General features: G+C 34.0%; 1 protein-coding gene across 1 annotated transcript; it reads left to right on the top strand.

Annotated features, from left to right (window-relative positions):
* The first annotated feature begins 2,559 nt into the window (after window positions 1-2,559).
* Window positions 2,560-10,921, top strand: AGT2 (alanine:glyoxylate aminotransferase 2). Its single transcript, XM_088975158.1, has 9 exons — window positions 2,560-2,982; window positions 3,658-3,888; window positions 5,060-5,230; window positions 7,215-7,358; window positions 7,471-7,650; window positions 7,759-7,984; window positions 10,322-10,435; window positions 10,524-10,610; window positions 10,762-10,921. Exons 1-9 carry the CDS (start codon window positions 2,770-2,772, stop codon window positions 10,803-10,805), a joined length of 1,410 nt encoding a protein of 469 aa, XP_088831284.1. The 5' UTR covers window positions 2,560-2,769; the 3' UTR covers window positions 10,806-10,921.
* Window positions 10,922-12,370: the final 1,449 nt, after the last annotated feature.

Raw genomic sequence — 12,370 nt, 5'->3', positions numbered from 1 at the left:
TTACTGAAAATAACTAAAAATAATTATTGAAAAGTATTAACTAGTAATATTATTAATTACTGAAATAACTAAAAATAACAAATCCACATCAATCACTGGCGAAGGTTAAACACTCACTTCAACAAAGTCCCTTGATCCATCGGACAACACCCAATAGAACATAGCCTAATTTGCTTTAAGAGTGCCATCACAGAAAAATAGATCTGTAAATGGCTAATTGAGGAGCAACAGCAATTACGATCCTTGTTAACATGATCAACCGAGACCATCAATCCATCATTAATGAAGATATTAAAGGAAATAGAAATGTTTATTGATAAATCAAGCATGCGCTAGTTTAGGGGTAAGAGGGAAGTAAACTAATTTTAAGAGGGAAGATATTGTGAGAGATATTTTAAGAATAATTTTAGGTAATTGGAATGGAAAAGGAGAGGAATGGGGAAAGAGAGAGAGAGAGTGTTGACTTGGTTAAAGGAGATGGAGAAACCTGATTGGTTAAACATGTACAATTATATGGATTTAAAAAGTAAAAAATTCAAAAGATCCAGGAAATTAGAATGAAGATTTTGGAGCAATTTTGAAGATGAGGGAAGTGACACATGGACTGATTCGCTATATATATATATATATATACCAGTCAGTTTGGTTAACATCTTGCATTTTAGGTTAATCTAAAACCAAATCAGTCTTTCAGTTTTTCGAAAAATATTGAACCAAAACCGAACTAATTGATGCCGTTAACCAGTTATTTTTGTTCAGTTTCATTTATTCATTTTGATTTTTTTTTAATTTTCCTTTTTTTTAATTATAAACACCTTCGTGGTAGGGATTTTTTTTTTCATATTAGTGCTACACACCCTTTTCTCAAATTAGTAGTTACTCATGAGAATTGATTCCAGATCAATACTTGGACCTACTAACTTACCAACGAGAAACCTCTCAATTGATTAGTGGTAGGGAGATTTGATCTGAACCAAATATGAATTTATTTTCTCAACACTATTGGCATTGACTGCCGACAAAACAGTTCATGATCAATACCCACCATATCAAATAGCCTCTTAATAATCTGATATCCTTTTGAAAACTCCGACTAAAAATAGATGGAAGGGTCCATTAAGGTAGCGATGCAATGCAAGGCCCATTCAGATCAGCTGTTTAGGCATGGAAATGCTCCGATCAATGTCTCCATCAAGTTTGTTTAAGACTCTTTGTTAGTGAAGGCAACAACCGGCATCCTTGTGAGGTAGAAATGATGTAGAGCATTGTGATTGGTTCCGTATTACGAATAGAACTGTAGTTATTCACTCATTGTTTCCCAATCTTTTAAAAAGGGGTGGACATTCACGTGTGACCAAAATAAAATAATCTTATATTTTGATTTGCATTATCCTCGGAAAAGTCCTGTTATGCATAAAGTTTTGTACCTGTAAACCCACAATTTCTCACCTAGATTAGCCGTTAAAGTTTTGCATTAAAAACGATGCAAAATTTTCATCCCTTCATTGCATCTCCAAATAAATCAAATAAAGTTAAATACGAATGATAAGTTCATATATAGGGGTGTAAATGGATCAAATTCAAAAATGAATCAGGTAATATTCCAATTTGAATCCAATTTAAAAAAATTTGATATTCGAACTCGCTTTAATATCCAACTGATATTGAAGAACAATGTTCAAATTCGAATTTGATTAAATATTCAAATATTCATTTCTATTTAAATTTGACTGATTAATTATTTTAGGTAATTAGTAAATATAAAATAGATGTTTTATTTATATAAAGTATATAAGTATATATATTATTTATTATATATAAAAATTATATAAAAAATTAAATGTTTTACGTATTACATATAAAAATTAAATAATAAGTTAAATTCGGATATTTATTGAATCAAATCAAGTCATATATGAATTTGATTCATTTGCTTAAATGGTATGAATAGAATATCCAGATTTGACCAGTTATGATATTTAAATTATCCCAATTTGATTGAATTTCAAATTCGAAACCAGATTTTAGAATATCGTTGGCACCCCTGTAATTATATGATCATCATCCATGCCTTATTCCAACTATATGGGGCCCTTTACATGAATCTTGTTTCACTCATCTATTCAATTTAAAATTATATCTAATGTTAAATTATTAGTGTTTAAATCATTTTTTCCCACTTAGCCCCTTTTAATATATAATAAATCAATTATAATTGGTGCATTGTTACCAAAAATAAATCCAAGTGGTGCATTCGGTGGTCTTCTATCCGTATGCCCAAACCATCTTAGAATAGGAAATGCATTTGAGGATTTAAGCCCTCCAGCGTCTGCCAGACGACCTAAAACTCGGAATTGGAATTAAAGGCTCGGTTTGAAAGCATATAAATATATAAAAAATAATACAAAATACAAGGTTTTGTATTTTAGATATTTGTATTTGTAGTCCTTCCAAATTGCGCTTAAGGTAAAAATTTTTATTGTCACGTGGCGAAACATTCTTACGAAGGCGATTGCATGAATTTGGTTTGGACTTTGGAACGTGGATGAGAAGAGACACGGTCAATCCGAGACGAATCTGCTCTTTATCGTCTGCACTGGGAATAACGGAAACGGTACATCAGTCCCCACCAATTCAATTAGAATAGCAAAGAACACATCAGCATTTGCTGTCCTATCCCACTCAAAATTGGTTTTAAAGCATCTCTTCGATCTCCCAAGGTCGTCTGTATCGCACTGCCGAACTGCTTTACCTTGAATCCGATTGACGATGGCGTTGTGGAGAAATATCTTGAAGCAAAGTCTTCAAACAAAGGAGAAGTTTCGCCATCTTCTGCTCTGTGATTTTTCTTCCATTTCTGCTCCAAAGCTCCCTCCGTTAGATTACGAACCGAAGCCTTACAAAGGACCTTCAGCAGATGAAGTTCTTGAGAAACGGAAGAAGTTTCTTGGTCCATCTCTGTTTTACTACTATCAGAAGCCTGTGAGTTGTCTCTTACTTTCTCTCTGTGAATCTCTGGAAACAATGAAGTTGTTGGCGTTAGGATTTCCAGGCTGATTTGGGTTTGATATTTGATGTTTATGTGATTCGAATTTACCCATGAGTTGAAAATTCCAGTGTTTTTGGCGATGCCATTCTTCCCGAATCTGTGGAAGGAAATGTAATTTGTGGCAGTTTTGATCATAAAGGTTTATGGGTTGCTTTTGGCTGTTGATAGTGTAGGTTCCTTTTTGCTATTGATAATATAGATTTGACGCAGAACTTACTGGATTGCTCTGGCTCTGCCATTCTATTAGAGAGGATGCTGGTTGTTTACAGTTTTGTTCATTAGATGTATCTGGTTGGAGTTTATCTTTATCCCCATTTTATCCTTTAAAATGAAAAGGAAAACGAGAATTTGTTGGCTGATTAAATGGTGCATCCGCATTCATTCTCTATTGTTCGGTGATGTAATATGAAATTTACTTTTTCACGATTTGATGAAGTCGTCCTGAGATTTTCTAATGAATTTTTCTGCTGAGGCCAAAGTTCTGATTCAGGACTGTCCTTACTGTCTTCAACGTTCTTTCATTTAGTTACATCTTGTATTAGTTGGGGATGTTATGGATCATTTCTAGTGATTTCAGGAACTTTTTTTTTTTTTTTTTTTTTGAGCAGCTCAATATTGTCGAAGGGAAGATGCAGTATTTATTTGACGACACTGGTAGGCGTTATCTTGATGCATTTGCTGGAATAGTCACCGTGTCTTGTGGACACTGTCATCCAGATGTTCTGAATGTTGTTGTGGAGCAGAGCAAGCTTCTCCAGCATGCTACAACCATCTACTTGCACCATGCTATAGCTGATTTCGCAGAGGCACTAGCATCGAAAATGCCTGGAAACTTAAAGGTTTGCCTTTTGGTCTTTTACATGTTTTCTAACTTGCAGTTCAAAGTTGTGAAAAAATTTAAATAAAATATTGATAGAGCAACTTAAAGGAAAAAACCTCTTTAACACTGTGTGTATTTGAACAAGGATTCTCTTTTTTCCAATGAAAGCTAATTTCAAATAAAACTAGATCACGAGTGAGTGGCTAGAGACCCTACCACCATACTATTGTTCTTTCTCATGGAAAACACAATAAATGATGGGGTAATGATTTTATGTACTAGTCATACAATCTCCTTCATTTGATGATCCCTCCAGGCCTCCCTGCAGCCAGATGTTAGCCACATCGATGGGTTACATGGCCACTCCTTAGCAGAGATTGTGTGTCCATGTCCAGCTTGTCATCTGCTGGTCTCCTTCCTTCTGGATTGGCTCTGCATTACCCTTATTCCCTGTTGGTCTTGCTATCCACTGTATATTGGATATTTGGATCCTATACCTAGGAAATCAGAAATACATCTCATGAAGTATAAAATGTAGGAATAAGTAAATCCCAAAACATGTTTTATTATGGCCATATGTTCTCCTTTGAGAAGCTGGGGAGGGGGAGATGTCTTGGGCTGAAACTTTCCACATGAGGAGAGGGTGGTATGGGACAACTAAGACCTTTTGGATGACATCTAAACTGCCAGGCATGAGATACAGTAGTTATCAAAACTACACTGAAGTTTTAGGCATCCACTTGCTGCTACTGCATTTGTCTAAACTCCTACTCTAAATATGCCAAAAGAAATTGTGAGCATGCTATATATGAAACTTACATTTTAAGAATGACTTGCATAGACTATTAGATACAAGGAATGTGTGTAAACAATGAGGAATTGTACATAGAGATGTATATACATTAAAATAAAGATTAAGGTTTAAATTTAGGTAGACAAGAAGATGAAACTGCCTCTGGACTATCATCCATGGGTTTATGTACAGAATTAGAACATTCTTTGGGTTTCTGCTTGTCTGCTAATGGCAATTTTTTAACTGACATGGGGTTTGTGGCCCCTGGATGTAAATAATATGAACCTTGTTTAGTTTTAATGTAAAAAATGTATTTTGTTTCATATAAAAATTCTGTATGCAGATGTTAACAGTAATTCGTTTCAATATACTGATAATTTATCTTTAATAAAAGCAGGTTGTTTATTTTGTCAACTCTGGAACTGAAGCAAATGAGTTAGCAATGTTAATGGCTCGACTTTATAGTGGTAACCTTGGTATGATTGCCTTGAGAAATGCATACCACGGTGGAAGTTCTGGGACAATTGGACTGACGGCTCTAAACACCTGGAAGTACTCAATACCACAGGTTCCCCAGCTTATTCTGTAACTTTTGTTTTGTAATATCTTTCTGTTTAAAATGCACAAATTAATATTTTTCCATAGAGATAAAAAGGAATAAACTCTTGGCATAATATAGATAGTAATTACCTAGAGTTTCTTCGTAAGTTGGATTGTAAATATTTTCTTCATTCCACTCCTTTCATCTCTGATGAAAATAAGGTCATTGGCCAAATTGCAAATGTTCCTGAAACTTATAATTAGTTTATACTCAAGTGCACATACATCTGAGGTTATCCTTCTTTGTAACATTTCATTGACCATGTAAGAAGCCAGTGAGGGGAAGATGACAACCATGAAATTCTGGCAATTTTCAAGTTGGAACTCTAACAATCATGCACCATTAAATACTTATGTCCCAACCTTCTATGTTTACAACATCATTGTTCAATAAGCATGGCGTCCAAACTTGATCGAGGAAAGGATACGTCAGTTATGCAAAGATAAATAGGCATATTAGAAATCTATCCTAAATATTCAACACTTTTCTTTTTTTAATCATCACTCCATTAATTTCCATTTAATGGTTGTGGATATCCATTAAAACCAACATTGATAAAAAAATCCATTGAAACCAATGAACCCCACTGGGTACTTCCTGGTAAGTCCTCATAGAGCATATTGTCTATTCTCATTCATGGGGAAACAAATAGGTTTAGGGCATACAGTTTATCTACAAGACTTAAATGAATAACTAGTGGGAATCTTCAGTCCTCTTAAAATGTTGAACAGGGAAAGGGCATCTCCTTAGGTGTAGTTTGTGATGCATGCGAATATTATTTACATGTTGATAAATTTTGTGATTGTTGTATACTAGGTTCACTAATAATGAATTCACCTAGAGAAAGAAAACTGCTTCATGTATAGGCTTGTCAGGTATGTTGTATAAGACCTCCAAGGTTAAATAAATAAAAAATCACAAATTTCTATTACTACAGCTGAGCATCTTAGACTTTCAGTTAATTTTCCTTTTACAGGATAATGTGTTACAGGGCTACCCATACCCATGCATGACTGTTGACTTGTACAGTCAATTTTTTCCACTTGTTTTTAGAAAGGAAAATTATATAATTTTATTCAAACACTTTAAGTGGGCTTAACAAAACATCTAAAGAAAAACTCTTTCAAAGGCAACATTGCTGAACATTCTTGCTGCAGATAACCAATTATATGTTGTTGCAGTGATATTCCTTGGCATCTCGTCTTTTCACATCATCCATATTATAGCTGCAAGGATTGTCTTCCAAAATTTCTTCCCCTTCATAGGCAAACTGCAAATATGCCATCCTTCTAGTTCCTCCTTGCTTGCCTTGGGAAGGTCCTGCTTACATTCATGGATTTCGGAAAGAAGAACCAAATCTTTGCAGTGCTTTGACAGCGAATGAATAAGCTGAATAGTCAATCAGTTCGAGTGTTTCATTTGCACATTTTCAAAATGATTTCAGATATATCTTATTAATATTTTCCTTTACATTATCCATGCATGTAAAGTTGGTGTGATGCCCATGTTGACACCTTAAATATTTGGCTGTAAACTTCATGCTTAAGGTGCACCCTTTTAACTGATAGTGTTGTGTGCCTATTCTAAGATGAACTTAAATATCATACAATATGCCAAAGGTTAAAGCCGTATTCAGTCTACCCCTCCCAATAGGTCAATACCCCAGTTATCTGGGACCAACATTGGGTAATGACCTTTCTCTTTCTTTTTTTTTTCCCTCTCCAAGGAATATCATCCTAGTTCTTATTTCTTGTTCATAGCTTAGCTACTAGGAGTTGGGAAGATGATGAATATTTTTTAGTTGGGTTACCATTCTCTTGCATAGCATGGTGGATATCTTGATCCTACAGAAAGATAATTTCTGATTAAATAATTTATGAAGAGAACCTCAGAAAGATTACTGATGATGAGGTATCATGCCACCAATATCTTTTATTAAACTGTTTTACAGGGCGAAATTCATCATGTTATAAACCCAGATCCATATCATGGGGTCTTTGGCTCTGATGCCAGTAGGTATGCCAAGGATGTTCAAGATCACATCAACTATGGTACTTCTGGAAAAGTTGCTGGCTTTATTGCAGAAACTATTCAGGTTGGACCAGAAGTTATATGTTTTGGTCTAGTGTCTGTTCTTTCCTTGTATTACCAAATTATTATTTCATTATTCTACAGTAATAGAAGTTTCTTGTCTTTACAAATTCTAGGGAGTAGGAGGAGCAGTTGAGTTGGCCCCAGGATACTTGAAATTGGTGTATGACATTGTACGTAAGGCTGGTGGTGTTTGCATAGCTGATGAAGTGCAAACTGGATTTGGTCGAACAGGAAGTCATTACTGGGGTTTTGAAACACAAGGTGTCATTCCTGACATAGTTACCATGGCAAAGGTCTCTCCTATTGTCACTTAATTTTGTAGCTTAGTCTTGCCAAATTGACGGTTTTTTTTTTTTTTTTTTGTACTTTTCATGTTAAATTTACTCTAATGAATTTAACAGGGTATTGGAAATGGATTACCATTAGGTGCAGTGGTAACAACACCAGAAATAGCAAATGTGATGGCCCAGAAAGTTCAGTTCAATACCTTTGGTGGAAACCCTGTCTGTTCTGCTGGTGGACTTGCAGTGCTTAGGGTTCTTGACAAGGAGAAGCGTCAAGCACATTGTGCTGATGTTGGTTCTCACTTAATAGAGCGTTTGAGAGCTCTTCAGAAGAAACATGAAAGTAAACACCCTCCAACCTTGATATTTCCATATACATTTCTTAGGTCTTTATATTTTCATTGATAAGCTTTGTGCTCTTACTTTCTGAATCATGCAACTGCATTTACAAGTAATTATTGGGCTTTTGGACATACAAATCATGATTGAAAATATTAATGCCAATGGACAGACCAAATGCAAATCATGAATGAAAATTTAAGCTTTGTAATTTTATTTTTAGATGCACCCATGAAAGTGTGTGTGTCTTAATTGCGTCTGTGGTGCATTGCATAGTCCAATTTAGTCTTGCTCACAGATTTTTCATCCAAAGAAATCATTTTATGCCAGAGAACTATTAAGGAAAGGAATAGACAGATTTTGGACAATCTTTCCAATGACATAGTTTCAGTCCAGAACAAATTTATAGATTTTCAGTGTTCCTGGTTAAGTGTATGAAGAGCTTTCATTGGAATTCAGCTTTTTCCTTTTTTGCAAGCTGGACCTTTCTTTATCTGATTTCTCAGATCTTTTTGTAAATTCCCAATGTACAGGTTCTCATTGTACATGGGCTGTTGTGGTTGATTTTCTTTTGCAATACAATACATTACCTTCTTCAAAAATAAATAAATAAATAAATAAATAAACTATTAAGGGTTTTCTGTTGGTCTTGGGATTTGATATGTGAACTTGTGAAGAACCTATAGGCAAGGTCTGAACCAGCTTGAACATCTGCAGGATATGAAACCATTCTAAGGACATATTTTTAATAGATGGTAAAATTGGTGTCTCTTGAGGTACAAGCTGTTAGTCTAAGATTTTATCATGTGTAGACATGTTGGTTATCTCCAAGTCATTTCTTGAACTTTCTATACACCTAACTTGGCAAGTTAGGCATTTCCTTGGGTTTTGTGGATCTTGTCCAGGGTATCAAGGGGGCTTTGATAAATGACCAATCATCTGGATTTGATGAAGGGTTTATTGTAAGATGTTTACTGTTTTTGATCCTTCAAATACCAATTGATGTAGACAAACCATAAGTACTAGTTTGCAGGATTGCTTGGTTTGACTTGTTTTGTGGTTCCTGATTTGAATCCTAGAATGAACACAGTTTTTTGGGTTTAGTCTTCTGTAATTTATCTTTTAATTTATATAAGTTGGCAGTTTGTGGTATGTTTGGGTTGCTAGAATGTCATATGCATTATGTGGATGATATGTACAATAATTATATTTTATGGAACCAATGTTTATGGGTATATAAGTTGCCCCAGAAAGAATATTTGCACATAATAGGAATCTTAATTGAAGTAGGATTTATACTTAAGATATTTTTTGTGAAGTTTTGGCCTTAAAAGTTGTCAAATTTATTTGTTTTTTTAATTTTATTATCACTAAAGGACGCAAAAATTTGTTAGGGATTTACTTTGTGTCTTTTCTTTTATTTTTTAAAGATTGTGCTTTTCGATGAACCAATATAGACAAACTTGAAGTGTGAAAATCAAATGAATTCACAAAGCAGAGAAAGGTCATAGAAACTTAGGTAAATATATGGGGGACTTTCCTGGTAATGAAATTTGAGTTTAAACTTTGAAGCAAGGATCAAAATTTTGTCACGTATCGAAGCCTTCCTGATACGCCCCTACAGGGGGTAGACCGGCCTTAAACCGGACCCTCTTAACCAGTTTCAAAAAAAAAAACAAAAAAAAAAACATAAAAACAGTACCGATACAGGCTGATACGCCCTACCGGCATATCGCCCTGTATCGATATTTTGAACCTTGCTTTGAAGTTTTTCACTTGTTGGAATATGATGCCCAATTTGCATATTATGAGGTTGTCTTTGTTCTGCATAATTTAAGACAAAACGTTATTATTGACCTTGGGTTGGGATATGTATTTTATTGAGCATGCATATGAACTGAGATATGCAAAGGGAAATTTAATATAAGTTGAGGTGCACAAATATGATACAAGGTGCATTTTTCTTCGTTTACATCAACATAGCACCGCTGAGCCCACATTTGCAGCGTCGCGTCAATGATTCTCACAGTACTATGTTTTATTGTCATATAAAGTACTTCTATGGGCATACATTGTTATACCCAGATTACCAGTACTCATTTTCTCACTACTACATCCAACTCAATTGAGAGGTTATCACTCCTTTTTCCAAAAAAAAAATAAAAACAAAGTTGATAATCTTCATGATTGTCTATATGCATTATTTATAGATGAATAACATTGTTATTAAAATCAATTTCTTATGTTGATGATAATGGGTAATGTAAGGATATGTGGTTTATTATGTAATATAGAGGATCCCTAGTGAATTCATCTCATGTCAATGTAATGTTGATTTCAGTCATTGGAGATGTGAGAGGCAGGGGCTTAATGGTGGGGATAGAACTTGTCACTGATAGGAGGGAAAAGTTGCCTGCAAAAGCAGAAACAGCAGCTCTGTTTGAGAAACTAAGAGGTAGATAATATTAATTCTATTTTTATGTAGAATGTGTTGTTTTCTCTATAATATCTCCTTAGTATTTTTATGGTTTGTACTTCTCAAGAGCTGGGAGTGCTAGTTGGGAAGGGAGGACTACATGGAAATGTTTTCAGAATAAAACCGCCAATGTGTTTCACAAAAGATGATGCAGGTACTCTCTCTCTCTCTCTCTCTCTCTCTCTCTCTCTCTCTGTATCTGTGTGTGTGCACCTGCACACACATGTCTGTCTATGTTTCTGTTTTATCTGATACCTTATAATTATTTTCACTCTGTTTTTATATGATTTGTTTCTTTAATGCAGATTTCCTTGTGGATGCATTGGACTATTCCATATCAAAGTTGTGAAGAATCAAAGTTGGTGAACCAATAGAGCTGTAGATGTTTTTTTTTAGCCTACAAACTCTGTGACATTAGATCCAACATTCCCATAAATAAGTAGATCTCTTGGCACTTGATTTCAATTCTAGAACTATTTCTTCTCTCTTCTTCTTCCTAAATGGATCCTGTGAAGTTTAGGGGATGGATTTAGGAATCCCATCTACTACTAGTGATAAATCCTAAACCCTTACCATTCAAAAAATCTGAATTATTGGCCTTTCACATTTTTATAGCTCAGGAGCCAGGCTGAAAGTTTCAACCTGTTTTGCCACCTCTATCATGTCACAATATAAATGTAGTAGCTATGGACCCTTTTCATTAGGAAAAGTCAAAGAATAAAATACCATGCCAATGGGAGTCATTCTCAGGAGAGCTCCTGTAGCCAATCCAAAAGGATTTTCTACAGGGCAATTAGGTTTATGTGTTTGAATCTAAATGGCATAAAACATGATAGGCTTTTCATTTAATACTTATCATGTAATCTCATACATGAAATGTCCGCCCATTCGATGACTGATGGCTCGATCCATTTGCTTACTTGTGCTGGAGGCTGTCAGATGAATCCAACATGTTACAAGTTACAACCAGATGTGAGAAGAGCATTTGTTCAAATCTAGATTTGAGAGTCATGTTGGATTGGGTTGATTAATGGCATTAGAGGTGTAGAATTGCTTGCGCAAATCTTAATTTTAGCCTTTCCATTTTATTGGATGCCACAGATGTCGTAGAATATATTTATAATTAATTCCACTATAACTTAGATTAATCTATCTATTTAATTTGCATAGTTCCTATTTATTCATTCACAACAACAACAACAACAACAACAACAAACTAAATAATTTTTTCTTTCTAGTTTTTTCAACGTCACCTATTTTAGAGATACACATATATTTTTCTACAACTTTCTCTATTTTTTGCAGTTTTTGAATTTCCATTTAGTTTTAAATTTTTATTATTTATTTATGACATTAGCTCATTTGACCTGAATAAAAAAATGACTTCATTTCTATGTCAGTTTTAAATTTTCTATTCCATTTTCATTATCAATAAAAATAATTATTGTTTATGACATTTATTTGTGTTTAATATGGTGAATATATAATATTATAGATGTGCCCATATTTTTTTATAAACTTTCTGTAATATTTTGTATTTCTACCATTTTTCAAATTTTATTATTTAACTATGATATTATGGATTAACCCATTTGAATTAGATGGTTGAACTATTATTATTCTTATTTTTTACACTTATTTTCTTTAGTATGATGAATCTATAATATTAGACATGACCAATTTTTTTTTTCTACAAATTTTTGTATCTTTGATGTTTTATCTATTTTTCATATTTTACTATTTATTTATGATGTCATGGCTTTATTTACTTTGTTGGTAAAACTGCTAACCTGCCATGTATATATATATATATATCCTTTCTAGTTGGTTCAAATTTTGTGTTCCATTTTCATTAATCAAAATAAGGGTAAAATATAAAATCCTCACTTGTCCTTTCTAGAAATCCTATAAACC

The sequence above is a fragment of the Nelumbo lutea genome, chromosome 1, assembly GCF_056320005.1.
Source record: "Nelumbo lutea isolate HS-2025 chromosome 1, American lotus-T2T, whole genome shotgun sequence".
Taxonomy (NCBI): Eukaryota; Viridiplantae; Streptophyta; class Magnoliopsida; order Proteales; family Nelumbonaceae; genus Nelumbo; species Nelumbo lutea.
The sequence above is the reverse complement of the archived record's forward strand: the minus strand, read 5'-3'. Positions and strand labels throughout refer to the sequence as shown.